We start from the raw sequence: 27,273 nt of genomic DNA, 5'->3' as shown, positions 1-27,273 counted from the left end.
TTAAGGCCAAAGAATAAAAGCTAGAGAGAAAAACAAAAAGAGGAACAAAAACTAAAAAAAGAAAATAATTTTAAAGAATGGTCATAAAAGGAGAGAGGAAGACAAGTGTTAATGTTATCTTTAATAATTCAAACTAAAAAGTCAGACTACATGCTCCCATAACACTCAGAACCTCTACATGACATATATACCTTTTCTTCTATTTCCTTTACTTGTCTCTTTTGCATCTCAATCATGTCTTCCAACTGTCTTATTCTCTGTAACGCAAATAACACAGAACGTATAGTTCAGGAGGTCAACTTCATACTTATGACAGGCAGCATACGATAGTTCACATGGGTAATGTGTGGCCTTACTGTCTTTCATTATCCTCAGAGTTGAAGTAGAAAATGAAATGGTTATGGTTGCTAAACAGTTACTAATAAAAGTCTGTTCCCACATATTCCCAAAAAGCTGTGCTACTACCATGTTACCATGGCAGCTGTTGCAGGGTCAAATAAAATCCCACTGCCATGACAACGAGCAAGTGGAACTTTGTTCTGTAAGACCAGGTTCTGATTTGTTGACTGAAAGAAGATTAGAAGTAGAACCTATAACCTTTGGTATTGGCTACACTGGCCCTGCTTCCCTCTGCTCCTTCCCTGTCCTTCAAAGGGGGAATCTGCAGTTTGAACAATAACAGCTGAGGCATGGTGCTGGAGAAATGTAGCCACTCTCAAACTCATGGACAGAGCTATGGATACAGGGACTAAAAGTCTAAAAATTGATGTAGCAACTGCAGATTGCCCCTTTAAACACTACAGGCTAATGAGAAAGAACTGGCATTTGAGACAAACAAACTGTGTGAAATCCGAAACCTTCACTGGAACAATACCAGTCCCAATCCACTGGTAGGTAATCCTGATCATAGAATTAGGAATTAGAATAGTAATTTAATACGATTTCTATGCTCCGGATAGAGTTATGAAACACTGGAACCACACTGATCACATTTGCGTGGCTGACCTGAATGCTAAAAGTGGCTTAGGTCATAACCACAAGACAGCTGAGTCAGCCAGAGAAGAGGCAGGGCCAGGAGAATAGCTGTTTTGGGGATGTGATTAGTGTGAGATCCTAAAACTGCACCCAGCATGGCTGGTGGAAGAGACACCACTGAAGAGAACACTCGGAAGACTCACTCAACTGCGGGTCAGTTACAGAGAATGTTTTATTATAATTCATGTCTTTAGTCAACTGTTATGGTGTTATAGATTAGAAAGTTGATGGTTAGTTTCTGAAGCAATGGATCGCATAAGGTTAAAGATAAGACGTGTTACGTTGAGGTTATGAGTGGAAGACTTTTAGTTATGAGGTGAGGCATATAAAGACGATTAGAATAAGGATAGGGCTTCTGTGAAATGCTGACGTTTGGAGGGATACACTAAATATAAGGACTCACACACACAAAAGCAGGAGGAATACTGCATCTCTATACAAATACACACCGACACTCATACATATACATAGAGGGAGGGAGGGATACTGCATCTTTATACAAATACACACCAACACTCATACTGACACACATACAGACACGTAGAGAGAGGGAGGGATACTGCATCTTTTCTCTGTGGCGGCTGCAGGTTAAGGCCTTCCCTTACCTGCTGGGCCTGCTGTAGCAGCTCCATGCGCTCCTGTAAGATCTGACTGTCATACTGGCGGCTCTGCCTGAGTATCTGCCTCCGCAGTTTGTCCACAGCTAGCCCCAGCTCTTCCCTCTGCCTGTCCGACAGAGACTCTGCCACCGCGCGCCCACCGGGCTCCTGCTGCAGAGCGTTATACAGCGTAGCCTCCAGCTCCGCGATCCTCTGTCATACAGCCACACACACACACAGGCATGCCACTGTGATCATGGCAGAGATGGAAAACACTGTTCCACTTTATATCTAGTGTCGCTATAATGATGTTTTGTTCATGGTAATTGCATGGTAACTACAGTGTGGGTACTAAGTACACTTTCTTACATAGTACTAACAGCTATGTCTTATTACGCCAGTGTAGTTACCATGTAAATACATGCTTCTATTGACACAGTATAAAGTGGAACTAAAAACACAAATACACACCAAAAAAACACACTGAATACAATGTATAAATGGTAGTGAATGCTACATACTCTTGCTGTTACCTGACTCTCATAATGGTGGCAGTGAGTCTTGAATCAAGTTAGGGATTTGAAGAACATAAAACATATGGGCTGTTTATGCCTTTACTCTGTACTCAGGAATTCACAAATCTATAGCCTACGTTTTTTTCCCCTCGACACACCTTCTCATTAGAATTACACACTTCACTCAGGCATTGAGTCTTAAAGTACTAGGGATATGTCTGAACAGTAAAATACAGCCATACTTTTCCAGTCAGTAGGACATGTCTCTTTCTGTCCTTTAGTACCCAGTGCAAACAGGGATTCATTGAGGTAAAAGATGCAGTATCCCGACAACACAAACAGGGTTTGGTCTCTGGGTTGGTGATGTTTGATGGGTTTATATCAGCTACAACATGCTTGCACTTTATGAAACTAATTGATTAGAACTGGTGCTTGTTAATAATGACCATTGGGTTTTAATAATATTATAATAATAAATGCCATTCAGCAGATGCTTTTATCCAAAGCGATTTAGTCATGTGTGGATACATTTTTACGTATGGGTGGTCCCAGGAATCGAACCCACAATCCTAACGTAAAAGGCGCCATGTTCTACCAACTGAGCTACAGAGGACAACCACCCATATTCCTACAAGCAGGAGACAGCTCTAGAGTAACCCTGCTGTCCCATCATGTTGCTGTGTCGTACCATGTAGGCCTGATCCAGGGCCTGCTTCCTGTAGTCCAGCTCCTCCTCCAGGAAGCCCTTCTGCTTACTGAACAGGTCCTGGAACAGCCACAGCACAATAGAGGATATGACATCACAGGATTTGACATCACATGATATCACATCATCATGACAACGGTGTCATGTACTGTGTGTGAAAGTTGTAGAAGAACCACTGATGCATGGTCCGATATCTTTGTCTTTTTCGCTCACCTTCTCATTCTCCAGGTCAATCATCTTCTGGGTCAGGGCTGCCTCTGTGCTGTCTATCTGCTTTAACCACTATGGAGAGAGAGAATTAATTCCACAGCAGATAATGGATATGACCAGTAGGTGTCAGTAGAGGCAGGCTGAGTAATGGTGATAATGATGATGATGATGGAGAGACTGACCTTCTCACACATTGAGAGAACCGTCCCCGCCTGGATGACAACAACCTGCTCCTCATTACGCAGGTTCTGGAGAGGAGGAGAGGAAGAGGAGAAAGGAAAGGGATAAAGGATGAGGGAAATAATTAAAGTATTTAAGGTTTTAATTGAGAAGGAAAATCTCAGTGTGAATTTTAGTAAGAGTGTTAATTTGAGAGCATTAGGAAGAGTGGAGAGACAATGTAAACTCACTCCATTATCTCCCAAGATATCCAGCTTCTTCATCAGATCTGGAATAACCACGTCCTAAAGAGGGTTTACACATCCAGTTTATATAAGCAGAGAGCGAGAGAGGGGGGAGCGAGACAGACAGAGAGAGAGGGGAAGAGCGAGAGAGGGAGAGAGAAAGAGAGATACCTTAATGCCCTCCTGGTGGCAGTATATCTGCAGAGCACTGTTGGTGTTCTCTGGGAAGGTAGTCATGTGGAAGCCCATGGCTGGAGACCTTCGTTCCCTCTCCTATTGGACAACACAGACAGTTAACCCCGCCCTCACACACACACAATCTACACACAGTCCTCCTCGTCCACTTTATAGACCACAAAGTCAGTCCCCTAAAGAGACAGCACAATCCAACTAACGTTCTGATTGGGTAGGTTGATGAGTGAGACGGATAGTGAATGGGTAAGGGTTGGGAACTGAACTGCATGATGTAATGATGTACAGTACTTACATGATGAGGATAGCATGCTCAGAATCTGTCCAAATAAGGTGGGTGGAGAAACATGTTTAAAAAGGTGAAGCAAACCAAAGCAAATGGGTTTTTTAAAACATCAAATGTATGAGTGTTTAAGTGACTGAGGCACTTTGGGTGCATTATGGGTCCACCCATCCTTAGGAGTCTGTGTATTACGAGTTTATTTGATCTCATCTTGAAGTGATAGAGTATATCCTATGATCTCATAATGAAAGACACTGATCCTACATCAGTTGTTGGAGGCAGTGTGATTGAAACAGTAGGTGAAACCTGAAAGGTGGAAAGCTATGCAGTTGATAATCTTCTGTTGTGAGAGAATTTTAAAAATCTAGGAAGTGTGACTAACAGTTTGAAAGTCAACTGAAATAAATGTACGTTTTTAATAAAAGTAAATAAAACTTAACTACATGCAGGGAGGAGAGACAAATGAACAAAGATGGGGTGGATGGTGAAATTAAATACATTTTATTCCATACAAATGTATATTCATCTCACTTAAGACAACATTCTTGTACATCTTTCAATTTAAAAAATACAACTTTTCCAGTTCAGTGGGGATGGTAAGGCAGTCACAGAAAGCAAAATGAGAAAATACAGGGTACATACAATGGGTCGAAGCACAGTAGTTTGTGTGTGTGTGTGTGTGTGTGTGTGTGTGTGTATTCTGGTCACTGTATGTAGGTCCTGCGTCGGGTGTGCAGGCCGGTGTCGCCCCCTGGGGACAGTTTGATGGTGGTACACTCTCTTACTTCCAGCTCTAGGACTCTGAACTCCAGCAGCTCATTCTGGTCCCTCGCATCCTGCACCTCCGCCTGTAGCTTCGACCCAGCCTGCTGTAACACACACATCTACAAACACACACACTTTTGTATTTCCCACCACATGACATCATTTATCTATTAAAGTATACACTCAAATGCGCCATATCCTCATGTCCTTTCCTTCCATATGGCTCACAGGACAGTGTTGAGTGACAGAGGAAGTAGGAGGTGTCTTACCTTGTCGTGGAGTTCCTGATTGGCCCTGATGAGGTACTGCTTCTCCTCCACCCACTTAGAATCCTGGAGAAACATACAGTCACACACATCTCAGAAGAAAACTAAGTATCACAACACAGAATCATAGGGGAGAAAAGAGCACCATGCCACCCATTGGGGATACTGAACATGCATAAGCACCAAAACCCAAACAGATCCAGCCCTACCTGCTCAGTCCTAGCCCAAACTGGCTGGTTTAGAACAGAGTCCCACAAGCCCAAAATAAGTGAAATAATGACTTTGAATAGTGAACAACACACATGCATCCACAAGACAAACACAAAAATAAACTGGTGTAGCATGGCTTTATTGAACCAAAATTAAACAGAGAGAAAGTCCACCACCAGCATTACAGAGAAAAGTGCTTAGAAGTCTGCATTGGTACAGTGAAAGAGTGAACAACATGCTGAACAGAGAAACAGGTATATTGAGGCCCCAGAGGTGCGAGCAGTGCAACAGAAAGTGCAACAAGGCCACAGTGACACAAACAGGTAACATGCAGTAAACCAATGTGATGCATGCAACAGGTAACAGAGAATGATAGAGGTAGCTAGGAGTTCTGACCTCTGTGAAACGCTGCTCGGTCTTAGATATTTTCAATCTATTGACATCATTCTGAGCCATCAACAATAAGATTGAACAATCTATGTGATCTGCATTTGGTATCCATTGGTTTTGACCTCAAATCCAGATACTCTTCTCTACATTTATTTCACTCTGTACTTTTACAAATGTGATTGCTTAAACATGGAAATAATCAAGCTGACATATCTTTACAGAGGAATGTATTTAAGATGATTTCCACATTATGTGATAAAAAAAAAAAATCTACCTTGTCTTCAGACTCATGTTTGTAAATGGTATAATTTGGTATGATTGGTGGATTTGTTTGGCATGACGTATCATTCAATCAATTTGATCATGAGTAGATAAATGCTGATTCTCTCTTTTCCAGTAGAAAATAGACTATATAAAAAGGGCTGGAAAAAAATACTGGTAACTACAGTTGGTGGAGCATGCAAACAGGGCAGAGTTGTGACATCAGAGTGACATTACAGGATCCTGTGGCAGATCCGGTCGGCATTGCGCCAGGCCAAAAGCAAAACCCCCAGACAGACAAGCAGCAGGGTCAATGAGAGCGGAGCAGCCAGGGACCTCCCCGTCTTCTCCCCGCCCCTTTTCTCTTTTACCTGCCCCCTCTCGGCCAATGCCTTCTCCAGGTCGGCGATCTTCGCCTGGCAGCCAATCAGATCCGCCTGCAACTGCTCACGGTTCTGCGTGAACAGGAACAGAGGCCAGAGTCAAATTAGTTGAATTGAGTTAGTGCTGGGCTGGAACAAAAGCCTGTACATCCTGCAGCCCTTCAAGACCGAAGGACATTAATCTTGTACTCCTCTTGGCAACCGCTCATGTTTTGAGACAGTGATGGTCACATCAGGAGTTTATGGATGGATTTTAGGGGTAGTTGTGTTAAGGGTTATAAGGGGGTAGGGGTCAAAGGTTAAAGCTACTAACCCTGGCTTCTCTCTCAGCGTCGTGCGACCCCCCAGCCTGTTCCTGTAGGAGGGCGTAGGCCCGCTGGAGAGCCTGGTACTCTCTGGTCAGCTGTCTGAACCTCAGTTCTGCCTCTTCACGAGATACACCCTGGAGAAACAGAGACAGGGTCAAACACACACCTGAACACCTTACACATACACCTGAACACCATTAATTTGCGCAAGCATGTACCCACTTACCGCTGAAAAATGCATTGAAAATAAAGGGAGTGTTACTTTATTCACTTCGAAGGGCCATCACCGTTTACGCACCAATTTTTTTAAACCATTACACCACTACTAAACAGCTAACACACACAGACACCTTTTCTCACTTTTCGCTCCTCCGTGACCTGGAAACCGATAAGTGGATGAGTGGTCAAGGAGTGTCAATTCTTAAGTAGGCTAACGGAAGACGGTCCTCACCTCCTCAATAGCCTCCTTTTCGTGAGGAAGCACGAGTGTATCCTACCAGAGTTTTGAAATCTGCCACACCCCCTTTAAAATCAGCGATTGTTTTCTTGAAGAAGAAAAGCATGCAAACATTTAAAAACGATATGCTACGTATCCTTTTATCTATAAAATGTCTTGCACAACTAGCTAAATTTGTTTATCACTTTATACATTTCTTTTGGGATTCCACCCTGTAAACATTATTTGCCTGATGACGCGCGATTGGAGAGTCTTATTTAATTCAAACGCCTTTCGTCCACTTCCCCTCTCCTCGCCACATCTCTTTGATTCATTTTGATATTTTTCAAAAGGAGGCCAGAGAGGACAGAGGAGAGAGGACGCAGGAGTTGAGCAAATCCAATTGAGTAAAGGCCACAGACACACACTTACGTCCTCCAGGTCCTCCTCGGGCGTAGCGGGGGTGCGGTCTGTGAGGTCGGTGATGTAAGAGGTCAGAGAGGACGTCTCAGAGTCCACAGACTCCTCATCAAATCCAAAATACGTCTCCACAACATGCCTCTGGAGAGATATAGAGCGGGAAGAGAGATAATCTGTAATATATTGATTTGCACACACACAAAAATGTTAGGAGAAAAGACAAAACACACACACAATTTTGTACAGAACACTCACCTACTGCCTAGTGAAAGCCCCTTGCACAGATTTGGCTGCCTTAAAATTAAATCTAAAAAGGGATTACATACTCCATACTTTCAAAGTTAGACATTAAAACAAAAAACTAAATTAAGTTGTATTGATTGCATGTCTTCACACACAAGAGTTAATATTTGGTGGAAGCACCTTTGGCAGCCATTACAGCTGTGAATAATTTTGAATAAATTATTGGCTTTTCAAGAGGTGTTGAGTGTTCCTGAATGGTCCAATATCAGTCCTGACTTAAATCTCCTGGAACATCAGAGACAAGGTTTGAATATTGCTGTCCATCAATGGTTCCCAACCAAATTTACTGAGCTTGAGCAATTTTGACAAAAATAATTGATATACAGTATGTTTCCCTAAGAGTTGTGTGAGGTTGGTAATTATTCACAGCAGTCAACGGTGCTTCCACCAAATATTAACTCTGGTGTGAAGACATACGCAATCAATAATCTTCATTTTTTATTACATTTGGAAAATGTTCAAAGATTTTTCTTTCACTTTGAAAGTGTGGAGTAGGTTGTGAAGATCAGTAGCAAAAAAATGTAAGGCAGCAAAATGTGAACACTGTGCAAGGGGTGTGTAGACTTTCACTAGCGAATGTAGACAGTCCATCAACCTTGGAACAATCACATCAACATTCCTTACCGTCTGATTATGAAACCAAAACTATCCTCACAATATTCTCTAAAAGAAAGGCTAATCTCATCCTTCCCATTGATCTTATAGACTCAACAACATTCTCTAAAAACCACAGTCTCCTTCCCATTGTGTTCAGGTCCAATCCAGTCAGCTCAATGGTTACTATACTACAGTAAAGTCCTTACCATCGTGTTTGTAGGTCATCTCCTGACAACCAGAGAAGTAGAGACAGACCATAGCACAAAGGGCGATAAAGAAGGAGAAGTAGAGGATGAGCTGGAAATACTCGTACATACTGTTAATATACTAGAACCTCTCAACAAATCTAGTATCCTCCAAGGCAACCTATACTGAACAAGCCAGTCCTCGGGCACTAAGCTCTGACGCACAACTGTGTCTCAGTCACACACTCCGCAGACAAAGATGGAGAGAGAGAGAGAGTGAGAGAGGAGTGTTAAATAGCATTCACTCCTCCCCAGGGAAAAAACTGGATATCTTTAAGGCAGTTTCCAGGCCTGCGAGGCAGCAGTAGAATACTTTTCTATTCCAGTCAGACTCTTCCAGTAAGTGTGTTCCGTTCCATTCCCAGTTTGAGTGTGAGAGTTCAAATAAACGTTCCCAGTTTGAGAGTCCCAATTACCGTTTTCAGTTTGAGATTGATAGTCCCAATTACCCTCCCAGCTTGAGTGAGAGTCCCAATTGCCTTTTTCAGTTTGAGATTGGAGAGTTCCAATTGCAGTTTTCAGTTTCAGAGTGAGAGTCCCAATAGCCAGCTCCAGTTATAGATGCAGGGAGTCTGTTGAATCTTCCATCTCCTCCTCTCTTAACAACATACATCACTGACTCTGCAAACTCTATTGCGAACACAGCCCAACTGCGTTAATCGCGCCTCCTCTCCTCCTCATCAACACCTTATCTACCTATCATTCTGAGCTGAACAACAGGTGTCATTGTTCCCCTATGAGCCCAATTATAAAACACACAGTCACACAATTGCACACACACAAAGACACAATCAACACGCAGTGCCCCATTGAGCCCAATTAGACAGAACCAGTGCATCAGCATCATGGGAAGAAACCGTTGCTTAGTGACAACACCACTGAATCAGCAGTGTGTGACCAGAGACATATAGAACACAACAAAGAAACGCCTAGTGCTATAAAACAAAAAACACACGTACACAAACAGAAACCCACACAGAGAGTAGGGTAAAGGGAGCAGTGGTCTTACCTTAGGTGGTAGCTTGAGGGTTCTTCTTCGGTTATTTTTGCAGAGCATCAGTCTGTCACGTTCCTGTGCAAAAAGGAGCAGAGGACAGCTTAGGATTTACAGCCTTTTGAGTCTACACCACATGCATTGTGTACAGTATGTATGAGAATTCTTGGATTGATGTGGGACTGATCCTTAAAATGACAAACTAATTGTAATAATCTAGGCCATCTATCATCCCCTGCGTGTAGAATACTGGAGACAGAATCTGAATTTGGTGTGATTTCTTCCTCAGGAGACTGAAAAGATTTGGCATGGGTCCTCAGATCCTCAAAAAGTTCTACAGCTGCACCATCGAGAGCATCCTGACTGGTTGCATCATCGCCTGGTATGGCAACTGCTCGGCCTCAGCCCAGTACATCACTGGGGCCAAGCTTCCTGCCATCGAGGACCTCTATACCAGGCGGTGTCAGAGGAAGGCCCTAAAAATTGCCAAAGACTCCAGCCACCCTAGTCATAGACTGTTCTCTCTGCTACCGCACGGCAAACGGTACCGGAGCGCGAAGTCTAGGTCCAAAAGGCTTCTTAACAGCTTCTACCCCTAAGCCATAAGACTGCTGAACAGCTAATCAAATTGCTACAGGGACTATTTGCATTGACCCCCTCCCCCCTTTTTTTACACTGCTGCTACTCTCTGTTTATTATCTATTATCTATGCATTGTCACTTTACCCCTTCCTACATGTACATATTACCTCAATTACCTCGACTAACCTGTACCCCCGCACATTGACTCGGTACCGGTACCCCCTGTATATAGCCTTGTTATTGTTACTTTATTGTTGCTCTTATTTTTTACTGTCGTTTATTAGTAAATATTGTTGGTTAAGGCGTTGTAAGTAAGCATTTCACAGTAAGGTCTACACCTGTTGTATTTGGCGCATGTGACAAATAAAAAAATATTTAGGCTTGTCAAAATGCACCCATCGTAAAAAGTGAGACGAGAAGGATTTTTAAGAGCAACAGGGTCAAGAGATTATGACAAAGAGTTGTGTGAACAACACCTTAAATCAGAAGCAAGGAGCCAGCAGAACACCATGCTAATGAGTGAATTATCAGTAGGCTCTGATTAAAGGTGATTAAAAAAGTTGAGAGAGTGGTGGGTGGGTGGTTGGTTGGTTGGTGAGCGTCTGGAGGGCAGCCCAGGGGTACAAAGGATCAACATGTTACCCAACAGTTCACTGACCCTAACGGCACCCATTTAATCCCACTGTTTCAATGTACTCTGGTAAAATTCAACAAAATGGCCGCCTGTTTGTTTATGAGCTAGTCGGGTGCCATGATTCACTAATCTCACTACAATAATGATCTGTCAATGCCCTGTTGTTTGGAAGTTCAGGTGATTTAAAAGATCAGATAAACTGCAGTGTGAATGTCTGTGTCCGTCTCCCTAACCTGCGTGAGTTCGTCGATGATGCCTCGTTGCTCGGCAACCTGCAGCTTGAGGAACTCTACTTCCTGTTCCTCGTGAGCATGGCTTAGGTCTGTCAGAGAGGTAGGCCTCTTCAGCTGCTGGGGCTGGGGCTGCTGGGAACGAGAGTGCACCTTCTCCTTCTGGGGGGGAGGGAGAGCGGGAGAAAGGGGAAGGGGAAGAGAGAGAGGGAGGGAGGAGAGACATTCTCAGGGTTAGGCGACTCGAGCAGTGAGGTCAAGAGACAGGATTTCCTGAAACATGACGTAACTAAGTTGTGCAAGGTGACTTTGTAATCAAGGAGAAATGTCACACAGATGCTGCTGCCTAATTATCTTGATGCTTTTTCTCAGATATCCACTGGAGGACTCCCTTTCCCTCCATTTCACAGAGCAATTATACATTTCACATGGTACCTACTGGACAATGTACACAATAGTGAAGACATTAAAACTATGAAATGACACATCATGTAGTAACCAAAAAAGTGTTAAACAAATCAAAATATATTTTATATTTGAGATTCTTCAAATAGCCACCCTTTGCCTTGATGACAGCTTTGCACACTCTTGGCATTCTCTCAACCAGCTTCATGAGGTAGTCACCTGGAATGCATTTCAATTAACAGGTGTGCCTTCTTAAAAAGTTAATTTGTGGAATTTCTTTCCTTCTTAATGCGTTTGAGCCAATCAGTTGTGTTGTGACAAGATAGGGGGGTATACAGAAGATAGCCCTATTTGGTAAAAGAACAAGTCCATATTATGTCAAGAACAGCTCAAATAAGCAAAGAGAAACAACAGTCAATCATTACTTTAAGACATGGAAGGTCAGTCAATACGGAACATTTCAAGAACTTTGAAAGTTTCTTCAAGTGCAGTCGCAAAAACCATCAAGCGCTATGATGAAACTGGCTCTCATGATGACCGCCACAGGATTGGAAGACCCAGAGTTACCTCTGCTGCAGAGGATAAGTTAATTAGAGCTACCAGCCTCAGAAATTGCAGCCCAAATAAATGCTTAAAAGAGTTCAAGTAACAGACACATCTCAACATCAACTGTTCAGAGGAGACTGTGTGAATCAGGCCTTCATGGTCGAATTGCTGCAAAGAAACCACTACTAAAGGACAACAATAAGAAGAAGAGACCTGCTTGGTCCAAGAAACACGAGCAATGGACATTAGACTGGTGGAAATGTGTCCTAGTTTGAGATCCAAATTGGAGATTTTTGGTTCCAACCGCCGTGTCTTTGTGAGACGCAGTGTGGGTGAACAGATGATCTCCGCATGTGTAGTTCCCACCGTAAAGCATGGAGGAGGTGGTGTTATGGTGTGGGGGTGCTTTGCTGGTGACACTGTCTGTGATTTATTTAGAATTCAAGGCACACTTAACCAGCATGGCTACCACAGCATTCTGCAGCGATACGCCATCCCATCTGGTTTGGGCTTAGTGGGACTATCATTTTTCAACAGGACAATGACCCAACACACCTCCAGGCTGTGTAAGGGCTATTTTACCAAGATGGAGAGTGATGGAGTGCTGCATCAGATGACCTGACCTCCACAATCCCCCGACCTCAACCAAACTGAGATGGTTTGGGATGAGTCAGACCGCAGAGTGAAGGAAAAGTAGCCAACAAGTGCTCAGCATATGTGGGAACTCCTTCAAGACTGCTGGAAAAGCATTCCAGGTAAAGCTGGTTGAGAGAATGCCAAGAGTGTGCAAAACTGTCATCAAGGAAAAGGGTGGTTATTTGAAGAATCTCAAATATAAAATATATTTTGATTTGTTTAACACTTTTTTGGTTACTACATGATGTGTCATTTCATAGTTTTAATGTCTTCACTATTGTGTACATTGTCCAGTAGGTACCATGTGAAATGTATAATTGCTCTGTGAAATGGAGGGAAAGGGAGTCCTCCAGTGGATATCTGAGAAAAAGCATCAAGATAATTAGGCAGCAGCATCTGTGTGACATTTCTCCTTGATTACAAAGTCACCTTGCACAACTTAAAGTTACGTCATGTTTCAGGAAATCCTGTCTCTTGACCTCACTTTGATTTGTTTAACACTTTTTTGGTTATTACATGATTCTACAATGTAGAAAATAGTAAAAATAAAGAAAAACCCTTGAATGAGTAGGGGTTCTAAAACCTTTGACCGGTAGTGTATACTGACCAAAAATATAAACGCAACATGTAAAGTGTTGGTCCCATGTTTTATGAGCTGAAATAAAAGATCCCAGACATTTTCCATACGCACAAAAAGCTTATTTCTCTCACATTTGTGCACAAATCTGTTTACATCCCTGTTAGTGAGCATTTCTCCTTTGCCAAGATAATCCATCCACCTGACAGGTGTGGCATATCAAGAAGCTGATTAAACAGAATGATCATTACACAGGTGCACCTCGTGCTGGGGACAATAAAAGGCCACCCTAAAATGTGCATTTCTCTACCATAATCAGCCTCCAACATCATTTTAGAGAACTTGGCAGTACGTCCAACTGGCCTCACAACCGCAGACCAAATGTAACCACGCCAGCCCAGGACCCTCATAGCCGGCTTCTTCACCTGCGGGATCGTCTGAGACCAGCCACCCGGACAGCTGATGAAACTGAGGAGTATTTATGTCTGTAATAAAGCCCTTTTGTGGGGGAAAACTCATTCTGATTGGCTGGGCCTGGCTCCCCAGTGGGTCTTCCTGTAACTAATTAAAATCTTTGAAATTGTTGCATGTTGCGTTTATATTTTTGTTCAGTATAGTTTCCTCTTAATCCATTGGCTATACTCCTGTTACACTTATCAACAATTTGGTCCAAATACTTTCAAATGGTGTCCTCTTCCCGTCATGAAGGAGACAAGACATGGAAAGGAGACAAGGAAAGACAAGGAAAGTAGACAAAGAAGGATATTTATGGTTCCCTCACCATCTCTGCGTTCTCTCTGCTGAGGTTCTTGAGTTTCTCCTCCATGCGCTGCAGAGTCTGCAGGAGGTCATCGTTCTTCTTCGACATCCTCTTATACTTATCTAACAGGGGCTTCATCTGACTCTCTGCCTCACGCACCCGCTTCAACTGACCAAGATGGAGGGAGAAAACAAGAGAAATAGTGAGGAGATGTGTAGACCTATTTTTATATACCTGCACATTTCCATAATATCCCTTCAATGTTCCCATAACGTTTCCATAAGTCCCCATAACGTCCCTACAATGTTTAGTCATCCACCAAGTTATTTTCTGTAGCTGTGTGTGTGTGTGTGTTCCTCACCAGTTCGTTCCTCTCATCAGCCAGCAGCGTGTTCCTGTCCTCCAGCTTCCTGGTAACAGAGTGGAGCTCAGCTATCTTCAGCTGGAACCTCCTTGCATCACGAAGATCTTCCACCTCCTGAGAAAGACAGAAAGAGAGAGACAGAAAGAGAGAGAGAGACAAAGAGAGAGACAAAGAGAGAGAGAGAGAGAAAAAAAAATTGGGGGAGATGATTAGAGAAAAAGACAATGTGTGAATGCGCTGACCACCAGGTTTTTGGAAAATGCCATGTAAGTAAAATGTGCTTGTGTGCATAAGTGTGTGCTTGCGCGTACCTGTGTGTGTGTGTATTTTAATGGGGTTGTCCTCACCTGGTTGTTGATATAGTCCTGGGTATCCCCCAGGGTAGGGACCACCTCTCTCTTGGGGCTGCCATGGTGCCTCTCTGCCTCCCTGACTTGGCCCAGCTGCTCGTCCAGAGCCTCCTTTTGCAGCTGGAGCTTCTGGGCGTAACCTGCCTGCACCCCCAGCTCCCTCTCCAACGCAGAAACCACACGGTCCTTCCCCTTCAACTCATCCATCTAGAGGGTGATAGAAAGAGAGATGGGAGGATGAGGAGAGAGGGAGACAAAGATAGATATGAGAGAGAAAGAAGGGGGGAGAGAGAGTGAGAACAAGAGAGAGAAAAGGTAACAAACCTTCACTCTGGAACTCTTTAGCCTTAACCCGACCTGCACGCTCTCTCTACCCCATTGCTCTCTTCCTCCAAGAACAGCTCACTCTTTTCCAACCAACAAAGTATGCAACACCAACATTGTTGAGTGTAATTAATTCATGAATCCTAGTTCATTTTCTCTTCCTGTCTTCATCTCACTCCCCTCTCTCACTCTCACTTCCCTTCCCTCTCCTTTTTCCAGTCAAATGATATAGTCAAATGTCCTGGCTGTAAAGCAGGTTAGTGATACATCTTTCATGGCCCTGTGCTATTGTCCTGTGTTCTTCGGTCTATGTGTTATCTGTGCTACCTGGGTCTCTGATAAGCAAAACTACACAGTGTGAAATAGAACTGGAGATCAACATAGGGTACAGTGCATTTCAAGCTATCGATCAGATACAGTGCATACAGGGAAACGCATACAGGGAACTCAGGATCTGAGGAATCAGTCTATTGTTTGAGGGTAGTTCCAATTTCACTTAGCTATGGTTTATATTGGTTTGGAATTTGGTTAACTTTCAGGTCACTCAGCACCAGACAATCATGTCGTCTCTCACATGGTCTTGTTTGATGTGGGTTAGGATCAATCAGGGGTTATGTGATCGGGGTTATGGTTTGCAGACAGGCACATCGTGTGCGGTCATGTTACGGTCGACTCACCACCCTTCGGATGTCTCGCTCACAGTCTCTCTTGATGCGGTTGATCTCATCCTGGTGCTGCTGGTAGGCTGTTCGGAGGTCGGCTGCTTTGGCCTTGTCTGCCTGCAGTGCGTTAGCCAGGGCCTCCTCAACCTGCTTCCGTGCAGTCTCCTGCTTCAGGGCCTGAGGGGAACACACACACAGACACAGTTAGAGTGTATATACACTTCCAAGTACTGGGACCCTGAAGCAATTAAGATGATTCAGGAGATAGTAATGTCATATGACTCTGCTAGTCCAGAAACAAAGAAAATGCTCTGTGTCTTTAAATAAGAACTTTAAAAACCAGACTAAACAGTCAAACTTCTTATACTGAAAACAAGAGGCATCTACCTGTGAGAGGAGTCTAGCTGGTAGTAGAAGGAATTTGCAGTAGCCTAACCTAAACCAGGCTAGGACTCTGATTGACCATGGGAAAAAACGACTACGCCAATACCACAATGCAAGGTGGATTCAAGTTGATCCCCAAGGTCAACCTACCTCCTGCTGCAGTTTGAGTCTCTCCCCATCGAAGGCCCTCCTGGCCTCCTCCCGGGCCTCTCCTAGCAGGGCGCTCTTCAGTTTGTCAGCCGCCCCGTCCCTCAGAGCGTGGACCAGCCCCTGGAGCCGCTGCACCTCCCCGTCGCGGATCTTAATGGTACGCGATAGCTCCAACTCGTGTTGCCGTGCCAACACCTCGCGAGCGGTGGCCAGCTCGCGGAGCTTCTCCTCGTGCAGTTTGGCGCGGAGGTCGGTGAGGACCACCGTGTGTTTGTGTTGTTCCAGTTCCCTGGCCTGCCTCTGCTCCTGGAGACGCTCTCTCAGCTTAGAGACCTACCCAGGGGAGGGAGAGGAGGGTGGGATAGAGGTGTGGTCCTCTGTAGCTCAGCTGGTAGAGCACGGCGCTTGCAACGCCAAGGTAGTGGGTTCGATCCCCGGGACCACCCATACACAAAAATGTATGCACGCATGACTGTAAGTCGCTTTGGATAAAAGCGTCTGCTAAATGGCATATTATTATTATTATTATTATTATTAGGAGGAGAAGTTTGCAGGGGAAATAGGAAAAAGAGAGAGTGATAATGATTTCTTAATAGTATCATTAAACAGTAGATCATTGTATAGCCATTAGATAATCATATCATCATGTCAGAGGGGGCGGGCCTACCTTGCCCTTCTCTTGCTGCAGTTCTATCTGGATATCCATCAGCTTGCTCCTCAGCTCCTCATTGGCTGTCTGCGGCGAGTCACCCATGCCCTCCGTCCTCTCCTTCCCACGCGTCTTCTTGGAAGGCGGGGCTGAGGTGGGTGTGGTCGATGACATCGTGCTCCGGCCGCCCAATTAGAGGGCACGGCTCAGAGTGGATGAGGAAGTGCAGGAGAATCAGGCGTTGCTCTTCAACCCCACACAGCCTTCCATATGTAACTTCATCATCCTCATCTACATCACTGGCTGGATATTCGTCTGTCCTGCAGAGGGATAAGAACAACAGGTTAGTAATGAAAATAGCCTGAGGAAAACATTATATTTTGAGACGTAGAAACACCCACACACACACACACGCTCACACACATGCTCACACAGACAGACACACACGTACGCACACACTTTAAACATCCACAGAGAGCACACTGGCAGCTCTCTGGCCATTTATCATAATCCAATTCCTCTCCCTGGGATCCGCTTAGAGGCTCCATTGTGCATGAAAATCTGTCTGGCCAGGACAGTCTGGGCTACTACAGTCAAGAAAACCCTCTACTACAACAGCCAAGAGAACCCTATAGCCAAGAGAACCCTCTAGTACTACAGCCAAGATAACCCTCTAGTACTACAGCCAAGAGAACCCTCTAGTACTACAGCCAAGAGAACCCTACAGCCAAGAGAACCCTCTACTACTAAAACAAAGAGAACCCTATAGCCAAGAGAACCCTCTAGTACTACAGCCAAGAGAACCCTCTAGTACCACAGCCAAGAGAACCCTACAGCCAAGAGAAACCTACAGCCAAGAGAACCCTCTACTACGACTGCCAAGAGAACCCTACAGCCAAGAGAACCCTCTACTACTACTGCCAAGAGAACCATACAGCCAAGAGAACCCTCTACTACTACAGCCAAGAGAACCCTACAGCCAAGAGAACCCTCTAGTACTACAGCCAAGAGAACCCTCTAGTACTACAGCCAAGAGAACCCTCTAGTACTACAGCCAAGAGAACCCTACAGCCAATAGAACCCTCTAGTACTACAGCCAAGAGAACCCTCTAGTACTACAGGCAAGAGAACCCTACAGCTAAGAGAACCCTCTACTACTACTGCCAAGAGAACCCTCTACTACTACAGCCAAGAGAACCCTACAGCCAAGAGAACCCTATAGTACTAAAGTCAAGAGAACCCTACAGCCAAGAGAACCCTCTAGTACTACAGCCAAGAGAACCCTCTAGTACTACAGCCAAGAGAACCCTACAGCCAAGAGAACCCTCTACTACTACAGCCAAGAGAACCCTAAAGCCAAGAGAACCCTCTGGTACTACAGCCAAGAGAACCCTACAGCCAAGAGAACCCTCTAGTACTACAGCCAAGAGAACCCTACAGCCAAGATAACCCTCTACTACTACAGCCAAGAGAACCCTACTGCCAAGAGAACCCTCTACTACTACAGCCAAGAGAACCCTACTGCCAAGAGAACCCTACAGCCAAGAGAACCCTACAGCCAAGAGAACCCTCTAGTACTATACTACAGTCAAGAGAACCCTACAGCCAAGAGAACTTTCTAGTACTATAGCCAAGAGAACCCTACAGCCAAGAGAACCCTCTACTACTACAGCCAAGAGAACCCTACTGCCAAGAGAACACTCTACTACTACAACCAAGAGAACCCTACGGCCAAGAGAACCCTACAGCCAAGAGAACCCTCTAGTTCTACAGTCAAGAGAACCCTACAGCCAAGAGAACCTTACAGCCAAGAGAACCCTATAGTACTACAGCCAAGAGAACCCTACAGCCAAGAGAACCCTCTAGTACTACAGCCAAGAGAACCCTATTGTACTACAGCCAATAGAACCCTACAACCAAGAGAACCTTACAGCCAAGAGAACCCTCTAGTACTACAGCCAAGAGTACCCTACAACCAAGAGAACCTTACAGCCAAGAGAACCCTCTGGTACTACAGCCAAGAGAACCCTACAGCCAAGAGAACCCTACAGCCAAGAGAACCCTATAGTACTACAGCCAAGAGAACCCTACAGCCAAGAGAACCCTATAGTACTACAGCCAAGAGAACCCTACAGCCAAGAGAACCCTCTAGTACTACAGCCAAGAGAACCCTACAGCCAAGAGAACCCTCTACTACTACAGCCAAGAGAACCCTACTGCCAAGAGAACTCTCTAGTACTACAGCCAAGATAACCCTATTGTACTACAGCCAAGAGAACCCTACAACCAAGAGAACCTTACAGCCAAGAGAACCCTATAGTACTACAGCCAAGAGAACCCTCTAGTACTACAGCCAAGAGAACCCTATAGTACTACAGCCAAGAGAACCTTACAGCCAAGAGAACCCTATAGTACTACAGCCAAGAGAACCCTCTAGTACTACAGCCAAGAGAACCCTATAGTACTACAGCCAAGAGAACCCTATAGTACTACAGCCAAGAGAACCTTACAGCCAAGAGAGCCCTATAGTACTACAGCCAAGAGAACCCTCTAGTACTACAGCCAAGAGAACCCTATAGTACTACAGCCAAGAGAACCCTATAGTACTACAGCCAAGAGAACCTTACAGCCAAGAGAACCCTATAGTACTACAGCCAAGAGAACCCTCTAGTACTACAGCCAAGAGAACCCTCTAGTACTACAGCCAAGAGAACCCTACAGCCAAGAGAACCCTATAGTACTACAGCCAAGAGAACCTTACAGCCAAGAGAACCCTATAGTACTACAGCCAAGAGAACCCTCTAGTACTACAGCCAAGAGAACCCTATAGTACTACAGCCAAGAGAACCCTATAGTACTACAGCCAAGAGAACCTTACAGCCAAGAGAACCCTATAGTACTACAGCCAAGAGAACCCTATAGTACTACAGCCAAGAGAACCTTACAGCCAAGAGAACCCTACAGCCAAGAGAACCCTCTACTATTGGACAGTCTGGGACTACTACACATTATTCAGTCTCTCCTCTCCCCAAGCCCTCTTCAGCCATCAGAGGGAGTCCACATCCACTCCTCAGACCCCTGCTGGCCTCTTCCCTCTCCTCATCTAAAACCTCCCACCCTTCTGTCAGTCCTTCTCAGATCCATCCCCACTCCTTAGATACCTTCTGCCCTCCTCTTTGCAGTTATAGTGCAGTTGGTAGCCATGTTGTGCTGCAGATGTGAGAAGTTATTTTATGAGACAGTATGACAGAATATATAAACAGTACCCTCATTGAGAATGGACTTTGTCTCTTTCTAGATTCATAAGGCTAAGGAAGCATTCCAGATTAACCCAGTAACCTCCCTAAATAAATAAATAATTCAAAATGAAGGAGATGAAGCATTAAGACCGGAGGCTGCTCCATCCTTTCCCGCCCGCCCGCACGCACACCACTCACACAGATGGCAGCAATTGTTACCAAGGCAACCTGTGCTCTTAAACTTCACTCCTCCCACATTAAAGGGCCCTGTGAAGGAGGAAAGAGCCTCCCAGAGGATTTCAGACCTCTCGACCGACACACACACACACAGACTACATTATTTCTTTATCTAGAGACCATCTCTCTCAGACGAGGTTGACAGAGTCAGAAATGCATTGCTGAGCGGCAGGGGAGCTCTCTACCACACACCGATAGACAGAATGAACAGGCAAACACTGAGTGGAAACAGGAAGAGATGGAGAGAGAGAGGTGGAGGGGCAATCACACTGAAGGGGCCATAAGGGGGCAATCACACCAAACCCCCTCTGCCTCCTCCCCCCACTCTGTCCTACTTTCCCACCTCCATCCTCTCCGTTGCTATGATGATGTCACGGAGCAGAGTGGAGAGGACAGCAGTTCTCATTCTCACACAGAGAGACAGAGAGAGAGAGAGAGAGAGAGAGAGAGACAGAGAGACAGAGAGACAGAGAGACAGAGAGACAGAGAGACAGAGAGACAGAGAGACAGAGAGACAGAGAGACAGAGAGACAGAGAGACAGAGAGACAGAGAGACAGAGAGACAGAGAGACAGAGAGAGAGAGAGAGAGAGAGAGAGAGAGAGAGGACATTGCACACAGCCACATACACAAAGAACAACACATTTGTATTCTTACTAACATCTATGTACACAAACACACACAGACTCATTCATTCCAGAGTCAGTCAACAAGCTATGCTCAAAGGTTGTGTTTCGAGCGATCAGCGAAGGGGTATCCCATGTTTGGTGAAAAATAAAATTGTGCAATCAATACCAACAAGATGAGAAGCATGGCTCATCTTGTAGCTCAATATGTGTTTGTGGGTGTAGTTTTAATTAGCACCCAATTGCAGGGTGAATTTGTCAATATGAACATTTTGCAATCTATGTTTTGGAATGTGAATGGCATGGCTCCAGTCGTGACTGTGTCTCTGTGGCGATGAGTTTATTGATCCCCTCATCTAACCCCCCCATGTTCTGTCATAAACGCATGACAACAGAGGGGCAAATGAGTCCTATGGACTGCGGGTTGATTCAACAACGGAGAAAATAGAGAAGATGCCATATTATACTTAAACATTGTCCTAGTAATCTACTATACTGCTTTCATCGATGCAGTCATTTCAGTAACTCGGCTAAGGCATCAAAGGAAAAGGGCATTCAGGACAGATCCGTTTTCATAATAGAATCCAGCCCAAGTTTAGACAGAACACAAACACACTGACATGGGGTCTAGTCTTCCAGCCCAGTAACGCATCAAACACAACCACCTCACATCTACCATCCCTGGAACAGATGTGGGGAAGTTTATGGTCCAGGGAAAAGCAGGAACGTAATAACGGGAAGCTATGTTGTTTTATGAGGGTAAAGGAGAAAATAACAAGCGTATGGAGTTAAATGTTAGCATCTCTCAAATTAAAAACATATTTATTAAGAGAGAATACCAGTTCTTAACAACATACTACCATTACCCTCACTCATATATATTTAACATGACTATCACTATAACGCTAGTCTACACAACCAATTCATACACTGACTGAAGTGTATACACTCTCTATATGGAAATATTGCTCAAAGTTCCATGTTTGACCAGTCAAGTCGTATGAAAGGGAAACAGAGCGAAGGACAAACCCGCTCCTCAGAGGCCTAGCTAGTCAAATGTGGCACTGAGACAATCTGCTTAACAAACACAACAAAAGAGCTTAATTACAGAGCAGGAGAATGGGACATGGTGACGAAATACCAACCAACTAAGAGAGAGGCAGACTTCCACTTTAAACTCCCCTAAAGATTCACACAGTAGCAATACCCCTAACACTAGGAACTGACAGAACCAATACCCAATGCTACCAACCAGCAGAATCACTATCCAAACACTGCCTCTCACCAACAACCAAAGCACTGACACTCACCACCATACAGTACAATATATTAGCAGCCTAAGGTGATGTTGAAAAAAATCCCTTCAGAACAGCCAAATGACCAACCTGAACCTAAGCCAAACAATGTAGTATTATTACGAACACATCTTCCTTCCGGAGCTTCCTGTCCCTGAGGCCTTTACTGTGGTTCACACACTACATTGTACTGAGGGTGCTTTTGTTGTGGTACCATATAATGTACCATCATGATTGACATAGTGTACTGTACTGTGTTGTAGTAAAGGTGTCATTGCCAGAGTACAGATATGGCAGCAGTACCAGCTTAACAGTGCAATAGTAGCGTGGCAATAAAGGCAGATGACTTTAGACTCGTCCAGAGCTCATTAGCCAATCACAGATGGACCACCTCGAGGCCAGTCTGCACAACAGAGCCCACACACATACATGGCTGGGTTAAATATGAACATAGCCAAAGTGAATGAAGTGAGACAGAACACACATACTCTTGTACACAAATACTCCACTACACACTGACTGGGTTGAAAATGTACCTATAAAAAGGGAGCAGTGGTGTAAAGTAATTAGGTAAAAATACTTGAAAGTACTACTTAAGTAGTTTTCTGGGATATCTGTACTTTACTATTTATATTTTTGACTACTTTTACTTCACTACATTCCTAAAGAAAATGATGTACTCCATACATTTTCCCTGACACCCAAAAGTACTCGTTACATTTGAATGCTTAGCAGGACAGGAAAATTGTCTAATTCACACACTTCAAGAGAACATCCCTGGTCATCCCTACTGCCTCTGATCCGGTGGACTCACTAAACACATGCTTCATTTGTAAATTATGTCTGAGTGTTGGAGCGTGTCCCCTGGCTATCTGTACATTTAAAACACAAGAAAATGGTGCCGTCTGGTTTGCTTAATATAAGGAATTTGAAATGGTTTATACTTTTACTTTTGATACTTAAATATGTTTTAGTATTTACATGTACTTTTGATACTTAAGTATATTTAAAACCAAATACTTTTACTCAAGTAGAATTTTACTGGGTGACTCACTTTTACTTGAGTCATTTTCTATTAAGGTATCTTTACCTTTACTCAAGTATGACAATTGGGTACTTTTTACACCACTGCAAGGGAGGGAGGAAGGGAAGGATGGGAGACAGACAGACACACACACACACACACACAGAGAGAGAGAGAGGCACACTCTACACATACTGTACATTCATTCACTACAGGATTCTCACACACACACACACCACACGGATTCAGCAGGCTGTGCTGTGATAAAAGCTGCAGCAGAGAGGGAGGGAGAGAGAGCAGACTGTGGACTTACAGAACAGGTCTGGCCAGCCTCCAGGCCCAGGATTGGGCCAGGCTTAGACTGACTGACTGACTTGTGACTATGCGTGACGGAGGATCATCGGACATGTGTCAATGTCTTCCATATGGGGAGAAGAGGGCAAGTGACCTGGCAGAGGATGCTGAAACCCTTCTAATGGTAAGACAATGTGACAAATATACTAGGACTATAATAATAATGTTTTTGACATATCTTTTCACTCTTGGACATTAACCACATTTCCATCCACAATTTTTATGCGAGTAAAGTTATACCGTATAAACAAAAATCACGACAGCTGTGATGGAAACAGGAAGTTTCGGAACAATTTTATAAATGCTGACAGAATTTGTTCGTTCGACATGGTGGGATCTTTTTGTGTCGGTAAAATTAATTATGCGAGAAATGGCAGTAGAAACACCTTTAAGTCGCAAATATTGATATAATAACCATCATATCGAAGTAAACTTTGAGTCACGCAATGACATGGTGTGAGCTCCTCCCACTATGACTCAGGAAACCATGCAGTTTATTAGGCTACAGATGAAATACGTTATGATGAACTTCACAGGGTGGTGAAAGTGCAAGGTGATGAGCTTGATGCTCTTTCCCAATAAATGTTGAGGGTCTTATTCTGATGACATGATGATCAATGCTTGACAAAAATATTCTCGCTCTTATCCATAATAATCTCATCATGTAGACTAACCCACTCGCACTGTATCTGCAAGATGTTGGCTAGAGTGCATGTGCCAACACCAAGCTAGGCACATTTACTAATTCAAGATTTTTTTAAATGTTGTTTTCCCCTAAGGTAGTTCCTGGCATGCTGCCTCCATGGCCTTACAAACTGGATGGGCAAATGATACGCCCCTAATACAACCTGTACACATACTGTAATATGAACATTTCTACTGTCAGTACAGCACAGAAATGCTTCCCTTTTCAAGATGGTGTGCCAAAGGCATTTCTAACGTTTAGACCTGCTAAACGTTATTTGTTGTTACTTTCAAGGTTGGACTCAACAAGCAGTAGCCTATCTCCGGAAGGTAGAGCCAAGAACCATTTGTCTGCCAGCTCGGGGACAAGCTACACTGCTCACAGCCCTGTGTAATGTTCAATGTAATTGCATATAGTGGACACTTGCTGGACCTTTTGAAACTCAGTGTATTTGTCTTGTTTGAACACTTATTTTACATCCCATGTGTTAGGGATAGGGAGCAGTGGTGGACAAAGTCCTCAGTTGTCATACTTGAGAAAGGTAAAGATACCTTAATAGAAAATGACTGAAGTAAAAGTCACCCAGTAAAATACTACTTGAGTAAAAGTCTAGAAGTATCTGTTTTTAAATGCACTTATTTATAGTGGTGGAAAAAGTACTCAATTGTCATACTTGAGCAAAAGTAAAAGCAAACGCTATACATCAAACCAGACGGCACAATTTCCTCTTTTTTTATTTACGGACAGTTAGGGTCACACTCCAACACAATTTACAAACACATTATTTGTGTTTAGTGAGTCCGCCAGATTAGAGGCAGTAGGGATGACAACGCATTATATTGATAGGTGCATGAATGGGACCAATATTGCTGTCCTGCCTGAGCATTTGAAATGTAATGAGTACTTTTGGGTGTCAGGGAAAACGTATGTGAGTAAAAAGTACATATTTTCTTTAGGAATGTAGTGGAATAAAAGTTGTCAAAAATATAAATAGTAAAGTACAGAAGAAAAAAACGACTTAAGTAGTATTTCAAAGTATTTTTACTTAGTTACTTTACACCACCGATAGGGAGGGTGATGAGTGGAAAATAAAGGTAAAGGGGGATACCTAGTCAGTTGCACAATTGAATGCATTCAACCGAAATGTGTCCTCCACATTTAACCCAAACCCTCTGAGTCAGGGGTGGGCATCCACATCATCAGCGCCCGGGGAGCAGTTGTTGTTGGGGGTTAACTGCCTTAGGGTATCAATGTGAACGTGTTTAAAATATAAAGTTATTAAATACTACAATTGAGCATGAATAATCACATTGGGGGTTGATTAGATAACACAATGCGCTGTGTTAAAAAAAATATACTCAATGCATTGGGTTAAAATAACCCAACGTGAGGTAGGTGCTATAATGAACCATGGTTGGGTTATTTTTAACCCATTTGTTTTTAGTGAGTACAAACAACTCTATATTCACAACAGTCCAAGTCATGATGGGAGCTGCTGTGTTGGGTAAAGAGAGGGGATGGAGGGCTCAACAGTATAATATTGCAGTCTATTAAAAGGACTGCTGGCTACTTACTCTATGTGATGATGGTACTATGCTGAATTTGATAGAGCAATGTGTGGGATTTAAATAGGTGTGTGTGTGTGTTTTAGGGCCGGGACGATACCAGCATGTCAATATTTTTTTCCATGGCAAAAATAAAAACACGACGCAGACCACTCTCTTTGGTCCTTTAAAAACCTGCTGTATGTAAAATGTTTTGTGCTTTATCTTGGAAAATAAATAAATGTGACTCTGGATGACAACATTATGATGTTTGTTTCCAACATTAGGGCTGTTTTCCTAAAGATAAATCTGCTTCATGTTTTGTTTCCTTGCCACGCTACTAACGAGTATCGCGATACCGGTACTGTCCTGGCCCTAGTGTGTGTGTGTAGCTGCAGAAGCGCTGGCAGTAAGTAGCAGCCTCTCCTCATCCCCTTACACACAGATGATAGTACATTCAGTAACCTCATTAAACCTGCCTCCCTCTCTCCTTATACAGATCCAGCATTGAAAGCAAGGAGAAAGAGAACAGCTTTAAAATGTGAGGAAGGCAAGGCGGAGTGGGACATGCATTAGACTCAATACCAAATGTATTAGAAGGCCAGGGATAAAAGAGAAGGCGGTAGGGTCAGGAGTTTGGGGATTAGAGGAGAGGCGGTGAAGAGGAGCGATCAAATCGTCCAGGCAGCTGTTGCCCTAAAGATCCAATTAGCAAAGAGTCAATTTGATGCTAAATCTGGGTTTAGGTGCCCAAAGCACCTCCGGATCATCCCTTCTAATCACCATAATTAGGGATGTTAGCGCACAGGACGTGAGCAGAACACATATGTTGTGTCCACTTTGAGAAATTATGGCCATGAGTCCAGTTGTTAAAGGCAATATTACAGTACTGTAGGCTAGATGAGATGGACATGTAATATTGGAAATGGACATGTAACTAGCACATCAGCAATTTAACCACCACCAAATTTCGCCTAGGGCCCACCAAAAGTCTAGGGCCAGCCCTGCCGCAGACCACAACATCCATATGTATAGCCAAGACGGCTCTAAAAAGCTTCAGATCAACAATCTATTATGGCCATGTTGTAACATCAGCAGGCTAGACACTGAATGGTACAATGTTACATGGACTCTGTGTGATACAATGTAAAGACGGATGTATAGAGCGAGAATCCACAGCCTGCCTGTCAGTTTGCGCACGTAGCACAAATTAGCTTGCAGAGCTATCGGGCTGGCCAACTGACCAACATAAACTTACTTAAATGGTGTCAGTCATCAAGTGAGCGGTATCCTTGTCGGTCTGGTTAAATGTTGCTGGTTCTCATCCACTATGGCAGCGGTGCCTCGGCGTCGGTTTACAGAGAGCACTCACACCTCGATTTGAGATGCTGTGCTGGGCGTTCTCTTTTTTTCCATCGAGCAGGCGAGTTACAAACGTATCCTCTCAAATAGCCCGCTATAAATTAATCCCTCTATAATTAGCAGCGGATGGTAAA

General features: G+C 43.9%; 1 protein-coding gene across 1 annotated transcript; it reads right to left on the bottom strand.

Moving 5' to 3' along the window:
• LOC311107345 (janus kinase and microtubule-interacting protein 1-like) lies at window positions 1-27,273 on the bottom strand (the record flags this gene model as incomplete). The annotated part of the gene is made up of 22 exons (XM_084149830.1): window positions 27,036-27,273; window positions 16,793-17,094; window positions 16,126-16,458; window positions 15,607-15,768; window positions 14,603-14,812; window positions 14,253-14,369; window positions 13,913-14,059; window positions 10,971-11,129; window positions 9,538-9,600; window positions 7,396-7,524; window positions 6,533-6,661; window positions 6,208-6,291; window positions 4,979-5,041; window positions 4,730-4,828; window positions 3,641-3,742; window positions 3,476-3,529; window positions 3,248-3,313; window positions 3,069-3,137; window positions 2,838-2,915; window positions 1,641-1,847; window positions 192-257; window positions 1-51 (listed from the first exon to the last, which is right to left on the bottom strand). Exons 2-22 carry the CDS (start codon window positions 16,946-16,948, stop codon window positions 1-3), a joined length of 2,544 nt encoding a protein of 847 aa, XP_084005956.1. The 5' UTR covers window positions 16,949-17,094; window positions 27,036-27,273.

The sequence above is a fragment of the Coregonus lavaretus genome, assembly GCF_964263955.1.
Source record: "Coregonus lavaretus genome assembly, chromosome: 32".
NCBI classification, from domain to species: Eukaryota; Metazoa; Chordata; class Actinopteri; order Salmoniformes; family Salmonidae; genus Coregonus; species Coregonus lavaretus.
The sequence above is the reverse complement of the archived record's forward strand: the minus strand, read 5'-3'. Positions and strand labels throughout refer to the sequence as shown.